This window comes from Prionailurus bengalensis, chromosome D4 (genome assembly GCF_016509475.1).
Source record: "Prionailurus bengalensis isolate Pbe53 chromosome D4, Fcat_Pben_1.1_paternal_pri, whole genome shotgun sequence".
Classification (NCBI taxonomy): Eukaryota; Metazoa; Chordata; class Mammalia; order Carnivora; family Felidae; genus Prionailurus; species Prionailurus bengalensis.
Window position 1 is genome coordinate 84,278,173 of NC_057359.1, and position 8,367 is coordinate 84,286,539.

Sequence of the window (8,367 nt, forward strand, 5' to 3'; positions counted from 1 at the left end):
CTCCACACCTGATGTGGATCCCAAAATGCAGGGCCTGAACTCATGACCCTGAGATGGAGACATGAGCTGAGATCAAGAGTCGGATGCTTAACCAACTGAGCCACCCAGGCATACCTCCTAAATTTATACTCTAACATCATGCCATACAGCTGTGGTAAGGGACATTCTAGGAAACAGAGCTGGTCACTGTGTAGACTATAAACGAGGTGCATAGGATGCTATTATTAAACAGTTACCTTCAAGGAGAACCCAATGGAGGAATGTCTCTTTGCTCCCTCTATCAGGGATAGGTGTGATTTCCCTGAGAAGATTGTGTTTGTCACCTTTGAGACAAAGACAAATCTTTGGTGAATTTTTTAACTGATCAGTTTCTATCTTTCAGTAGACTCCTAGAAAACGTAGGACTTCATCTCAAAGAAGTAATCTAGTCATCACAGCTTTTATTTTGTATACAATTCTTACTTTTACCACTGGTTCCATCTTGGTTTCCTATCTTTACATTCTTTGTCTCATTTTTCTTACTTATTCTAAATGTAATTTACCTTGCTATATTGAATGTACCTTCATAAGCCATTCTATATCCTTTTGGGAACAAGGTAAGATATCATTAACATTTTGAAACTAATGACAGCACAGATTCCTGAGGGACTCCATGATTCCCATGTTGAATGTGCCAGAATTTGCACCCACATATGTCTGGCTCTCTTACCCCATAATGCCCCCTTAACTGCAAGCCACCCGTAGTGACCGGCCCATACCCCTCAGGGCTCATCTGAAAGTGACAGTAGACCACAAACTCAAGAACATTACTGTGAAACCTTGCCAATCTTAAAAGCTGGTGAGTGTCTAGGGAACACATGTAAACTACTTAGGCAGCATCTTCAACCCAAGGCCAGGCACACTACCTGGAGTAAAATAACAGCTGCCTCTTGTCACTGACACTTCTGTGGTTCCAAATGAGGACCTAAAGAGCTGAATGTCTAAGTCAAAGCTATTTCCTCTCATCTCTCCAGTTCAGCAGTAGCTTACAAGTTCAAACCAAACACATACAAAGTAAGAAGTCTATGAAATCTCAGTACAAACTCTACGTGAGTCAGCCAATTACACACACAGTGGCCTCAAGGAGTGTACCCTTGCCATGGGGAAGACACACGACCCTTTCTTCCAAAGCCCTTTACAGCTCTGTTCTACTGCTCAGTTTGTATGCAGTGTGGTTTCTCTTATTGCTCCAAAACAGTCACTGAGGCAGGATTCTCAATCTTCCCCAATCTTAGGGCAAACTACACCCATCTCTCCCCACAGTGCCCAATGAATTCCCAATCCTTGGACAAGTAGGGGCTCATAGCCCCCTTCTTAGATGAACCTATTTCCCTTCTCTACCTTTCCCTCAAGATAGTCCAGGTTCCATTCTGTTCTCTGCTCCTATCTTCCTGTTCCCTCTTGCCCCTCAAATTTAAAACACTGGGCTTTAAATTTTATAATTCTATGTTTAGCTGCTCTTGTTAGCTAAAGCATACTATTTCCTTTAACATACTGGTATTTATAAAATCTCTTGGCTTAAGAAACAAAAATCTATCTAAAATTATTTTTTATATAGCCTTTGTATAGAACTTCTACAAACCACTGGGAATGAGGAGCTGGAATCCAAAATGACAAGAACATTCACACCTTTACAATGCAGAAGGGAGTATCTGTATCTTCAACCTAAACCAAAATTTCTTAGCCATGGCACTATGGATAATTCTTTGTTGTGAGGGGCTGCTGTCCTGTGCATTATAAGATATTTAGCACCATCTCTAGCCTCTATACCCCCTAGATGCCCACAGTAACTCCCTAGCTGTGACTATCAAAAACGTCTCCAGACACTGCCACATATCTTCTCAGGGGCAAAATCACCCCCAGTTCAGAACCACTGGTTTAGACTTTTCTCTTGAGTTAAAACTATTAGAACTATTAGTGTCTGAAAACACATTTGACAATCAATAAATATTTGTTACCTAACCAGCCTGTGTATCTAACAGTCTTCTGGCCATCTCTACCTTGATGTCTTGACTTGGCAGCATCTCAAACTCAGTATGGCCCAAACCAAACTCCCTTACATTCCTTAATCTAGTTTCAGTATTTACTGAGTAATCTATGCCAGAAACTGAGGTTACGTTGAACTCCTCTCTTTCTCGTAACCTAGACCTAACCTGTCAACAGGTCCTACTATACCTTCTTCATCTCCTTTTATTTAGTTGTTTTTTTTTAAGTTTATTTTGTTTTAGTAATCTCTAAACCCAACATGGGCTTGAATTTACTACCCACAGATCAGAGTCGCATACTCTTCTGACTGAGACAACCAGGCGCTCCCATCTCCTTTTAAACACCACAATCACTTGTCACTGTCTTACGTCAAAATCTCCTGTCATTCGGCCTACTGCTTCTGTGACATTTTTGTCCCATTCCAAACCATGGTCTACAAATGCTGCCAGACTATTTCTTTTCTTTTTATTTATTTATTTATTTATTTACTTACTTATTTATTTATTTATTTTTACTGTTTTTATTTATTTTTGAGACAGAGAGAGACAGAGCATGAACGGGGGAGGGGCAGAGAGAGAGGGAGACACAGAATCGGAAGCAGGCTCCAGGCTCTGCCCGACGCAGGGCTCAAACTCATGGACCACGAGATTGTGACCTGAGCTGAAGTCAGACGCTTAACCGACTGAGCCACCCAGGTGCCCCTATACTTTACTTTATTTTTAAGTCTATTTATTTTGAAAGAAAGAACACGCGCACAAGCAGGGGAAGGGCAGAGAGAGAAGGAGAGAGAGAATCCTAAGCAGGCTCCATGCTCTCAGCACAGAGCCTGATGCGGGGCTTGAACTCACAAACTACGAGATCATGACCTGAGCCGAAATCAAGAGCTGGATGCTTAACCAACTGAGCCACCCAGGCGCCCCCAAAAACCAGTATACAACTAAATTCAATGAACCTTAACTACCTGTCTATCACATACAACGCAGTGTTCTCTAAGACTATGGAGAATACAAAAATAAACATACATGATCCTGGCCCTCAAGAAACTTGTAGTCTAGGGGTACCTGGATGGCTCAGTCAGTTGAGTGTTCAACTCTTGATTTCAGCTCAGGTCACGATCCCAGGGTCATGGGATCAAGATCCACATCAGGCCCCACGCTGAGTGTGGAGTCTGCTTAAGATTCTCTCTCCCTCTGCCCTTCTCCCCTGTTTGCGCTTTCTCTAATTTAAAAAAAAAAAAAAGAAGAAGAAGAAGAAGAAGAAAAAATAGAAGCTTTGCAGTCTAGTAGAGACTGACATATCTGCTACCACAGAAGACAGAGTGGTAAAGTGGAACAATAAGGTGCTATGTGGCAAAGGTCAGTGCAGGAAAAAACAAACAAACGGGATTTCTAAAAAAATTTTATGGTAATTTATTCTTGAGAGAGACACACATACAGCGTGCAAGCGGGGGAGGGGAAGACAGAGAGAAGGAGACAGAATCTGAAGCAGTCTCTAGGCACAGAGACCAAAACAGGGCTTGAACCCACGAACTGCGAGATCATGACCTGAGCTGAAGTCAGATGTTTAACCAACTAAGCCACCCAGGCGCCCCCAAAAACGGGAATTTTTAAGAGCAAATAAATTCAGGTATATACTCCGCTGAGTCACTATAGCAAAACCCACTTAAACCTCATCAAGTCTTGGCTCTGATATTTGTTCTGCCTTACACAACTGTGTAAATGATAGAATAAACATGAAGGTACCCTGAAAACTGTAAGCAGCGATGTACATTCTAATCATTGCTAATAATTCTGACTGTAGAATCCAAGAGCTCTGCATAGAGAAAGTGGCATCTGAGCTAGAGCCCAAAAGGGGCAAGGGGGGTACTGTACAGAGGAAATACAAGTGATAGTTATAGACGTGAACCCTGGGCCCAGACTGCCTAGGTTTGAATCCTAGCTCCTCCACCTACTTCCCAGCTTTGTAACTTTGGAAAGTTACTTAACCTGTCTGTGCTTCAATTACCTGCTACAAAATGGAGCAAATATTATACATAACTCATACAGTATTAAATGATTTAATATTTGTGTTATATAAGTATTTAAAAAGTAGGTGATAGAACCAGACTGAGCAGAAGCAAAGGAGGAGGAAAGTACAGAGCATGTTGTCAGAAGAGAACAGTCCAATGTGCTTAGAATGGGAAGTAAAAAGGAAAGAAAAGTGGAAGATGTACCTAGAAAAGCATACCATTTGTCATCCTAAAAAAGCTATTAACTGCATCAGAAAGAGCTCTGAATAGGGAGGCTTTCCAACCTAGTTCGTTGATTAGGTGTACATCCTTAGGCAGATCATAAACTCTGTGGAGCTCAGTACCCCTCAGTAAAGTAAGAAGGGTACAGAACTAGAAGAACTCTGATTTACTCTTAGCTCTGAAATTCTAGAAAAGGGACTAGGGAGTCATTAGAGACATGCACTGTTCCATAGGACATCTACAGCTACATGCCATTAGTCCAAATGTCAATGTGTCATAAACGTAAAATATACATATTTCATAAACAGTACCCCAAAAAGGATAAAATATTAAATTAATAATTCTATACTGATTACATGTTGCAATTGGGTTAAATAAAATATTACTAAGATTAAAAAAAGGAGGGGTACCTGGGTGGCTAGTAAATAAAATATTACTAAGATAAAAAAAAGGGGGGGTACCTGGGGAGTCGGTTGAGCATCCAACTCTTGATTTTGGCTCAGGTCATGATCTTACAGTTTGTCAATCGAGCCCTGCGATGGGCTCTGCACTGGCAGTGCAGAGCCTGCTTGGGATTCTTTCTCTCCCTCTCTGCCCCTCCCCTGCTCACTCTCTCAAAATAAATAAATAAACTTAAAAAAAAAAGATTAATTTCAACTATTCCCTTCTATTTTTTTAAAATTTGACCTTTCGAGGCTCATGTTTCTGACCATTTTATTTCTACCAGACAGCACTGTTGTAGACTATTTTCATAAGCCATAGAAGACTGATTCTGTGGCCAAAAAGATAAACAAAATGGCAGATATTATCAGAGAGGGTCTTGAAGACACTCTTCTAGCCCTACACAAAGCCATAATATATTCCTATCTGCCGCATTGGGTTTGATTTTCCTTACTTGAAAAAGATACAATGAAAAACCACTCAGGTAAACCGAATGATCAATAACACAAGCACTAAGGTGAGTGACTAAACTAATGGGGTGCATACTGTTTATGATGAGAATCTATAAAATCAGAGTTTGAAATGAGGAGGTGCAAAATCTCAGAAAAAATCCAGGCATAATTTTTGGAAGCTTTATGGAAGCATTTCAAATAAAGATACAACTTTGCAGACCCAGGAGCCTTATATGAAAAACTCAGAGATGGCTCAAACTAAACACAAAAATGAGTTCCAAAAAGATTACATTAACTATTAATTCACAAAAGTGGTTATTATGGAATTGCACAGTTCCTTGTGCAATTTCTTTACTTGCATGTCATCTTTAAGAACCGTTCAAAAGATCAATCTACAAACTATAGAATCCCTACTCCCCAAAATTCTTCAGTATTCAGTAAACCTGCCTCTATCATTCGTTCTTCCACTTGGCCAGATATGGAATCTGCATCTCCTATGATCCTCTCTGAAATCTTTATTGTAGATGAGAACCACATGAGCTCTTTTTTAAGAAAGGTTATGTTTTGGCCCACTCACTTTCATATATTTCATCTTTATTCTTACAAAACAACTTTGTACATTCAATCCAGTACTGGTGATCTGACCACTTCCAATTCAGATATAGAGAAATCGTGATTAGATCTAAAACATCCTATGCATTTATTATTTTATTTAGTGCCTCCAACTTCTAATCAATTTGAAAATACAGGTGAATTGCTGTCTTTTCTACCAGAACAAACCATTAAGTAGCCCCAATGGTTTGTTTTTTTCCTCTGACACAATCTTTTATTTTGGCTCTAAAGCCTCAGAAAAGGTACTCCTGAAATACTTTCTTGGCTTGTCTAATTTTAGTTTCGAATTCATGCCAAGAAATAGAAACAAAATTAAATTTCTTTAAAAATACTCCAGACAGGAACAGCACAAGTACATTAATCTGATCAAACCATTTCCAAGACAAAGAAGAAAAGCCTCCACTTACAGAGAAAAATTCAGAATTCTCTCTTCCCAGTAGTTGCCCAGTAGGTTTAAAAAAAAAATTGTTTATTAAGAAACAGATACATACTAAGCACAGTCCAATAGTGTTGCAAAGAGAAGTGAAATGGTTTGATATCTATATTTCCTTAAGATGGGAAGGAAATCCAATGTTTATCAAACTAAAAGTTTACCTAAAGAAAATCCAACTGATCATCTTTCAAATAATTTCAACAACCAATCTCAAATTAATATCAAGACATATTGTAATAAGCAACGTTTTATTAATTATAAACACAAAGCTTAAAACAGCTTTATATGCGCTAAAGAACAAAAAAGTCCACATCAAATCACTGGTATGAAAAAATCAACTTCATCTATGGAATTAACAACGCTACCACAAGACATCTGGTTAGTTTTCCACTAATTAGGTCCCAATGTTGGTTGTATCCTCACTTCCTTAAAAAAGCATATAACAGAAGGAAGCTACAAAACTCATATCTGAAAGACTCAGATGAACATAAATAAAAGCTACATTTCTAGTACCGGCTTTGTCCTCGTTTTAATCAAATTATCCTATTAAAAAGGGGAAAATGCACACGAATGGCTCCCCCATCATACAGCACATATAATCAACAAGTACACTTAACTTACATCCACCAGAGCTGATGTGACCTTAAACATTTTGCATACTTGTTGACTGATGTTAAATATCAACAGAGCAAAAGACAAAAAAAAAAAACAAAAAAAACCCAAAAAACCAGTAATATCTTCCTTAAGAGAAAGAATTTACAAAGATAAATTGCTTTAAATCCACAGATGAAAGAAAAAAAAAAAAAGGACTCAAAACCATCGACAGTTTACCCACTTACTACACAGCAAATCAAAGTTAACTGAACACGTAAAACGGGGACTAGGACTCACCGCTAACCACTGTCAGACATCTAAGCACCGGTTTTAACAAGCGCATGGGAACACTTGTCAGAAAAGCGGTATAGCCCAAGCTGAATTCCTCTTCTCTTACATCCATTCTTTACCCACACATACATGCACTGTCGTTACTCGGACTAAGCAGTAGCAAGGAACGACTCGTCTCCTTTTGGAAACCAAGAAAATGAAATCTTGAGTTAAGAAGGCATTATGAGGAAACAACTTAAGGAACAGAAAAGTATTTGCATGGAAGGCCTACTACTTTACACACTGAAATCAGCTCAACAACCTACTGGAAAACGGGTTCATATCTGAATTAGTAGAAGGAAAGCAACGCTCCTACCAAGCAATTGGGACGCGGGGTATGGAAAGAGGGAAGACCTGGCGTTCTCTGACATCGCTACCCGACCGCCCTGGCCCACCGTCTTCTCATTCCGCCGAGACCTGAACACACTGGGGTCGCGTTCCGGGAGCCGGTGGCATCTCCTGTCAGACGCCGGCCACCCCACGCTCCTGTCACCACTTCTGAGGGACGACCCCATCCCGAGGGCACTGTCCGCTGGGACTCGGTCGGCCTCCGGGAGACCGGGGTCGGGGAGAGAGGAGTCCTCCAAGCAAAGCTGTCAGGGCTCCGAGCCCTGGGGTAGTCCGAAGGCCAAGAGGGGCAACCCTGGGGCAGAGGCCGCGACATCCCTCGGGATCCCCTCCAAGGAAACTAGGACAGCATTTGGGGGACTTGGGCTCCCTCCCGCTCTCCGCGTGACGCCTGGTCCGACCCGGTCGCTTCGCCCCGCAATAGGCCCTCCACCGGAACGGGACCGGACGGGATGCCGGCGGGGGTCCCGCGGAGAGAGGAAGGGCGGGCCGGCGGGAGCCCCACTGCCGGAAGGGGCGAGCCCGCAAGCAGCGCTCCCGCCCCGGCTGGACTCACCTTCAGGTCGTTCTCCGGGAGGTACTTGCACAGCCGCGCTATCTCCACATACTTGTCCAAGTCTAGGGGCGCCATTTTAGAAATAACAAGCCCCGACGGCGACGGCGGCAGCGGCGGCGGCAGTAGTAGCGGCGGCGGCGGCAGCGGCGGAGGCCGAAGCCGGAACTGTTCCTACGTCACGTCCGGCCCGTGTGAGGCGTCTGCGCAGCGGCGTAAAGCTTGACCCGATTCTCCCCGCTACCTCCGCACGGCATACGCTCTCTTCAGCTGAACCCAGGCTGCAGGTTCCTAGAGGCGAACCCCAGTTCAGCCCGTGAAACCTACTGGGACCCGTAGTTGTCTGCAG

At 42.2% G+C, this 8,367-nt stretch overlaps 1 protein-coding gene across 1 annotated transcript in view; it reads right to left on the bottom strand.

The window, feature by feature from the left end:
* The window catches only part of PPP6C (protein phosphatase 6 catalytic subunit), a 34,198-nt gene extending 25,893 nt beyond the window's left edge, over positions 1 to 8,305 (bottom strand). Inside the window, exon 1 of the mRNA XM_043566916.1 lies at positions 8,022 to 8,305. Coding sequence (XP_043422851.1) covers positions 8,022 to 8,096 — 75 coding nt within the window. The 5' untranslated portion in view covers positions 8,097 to 8,305. The remainder of the gene's footprint in view (positions 1 to 8,021) is intronic.
* Between the last annotated feature and the right edge of the window lie 62 nt (positions 8,306 to 8,367).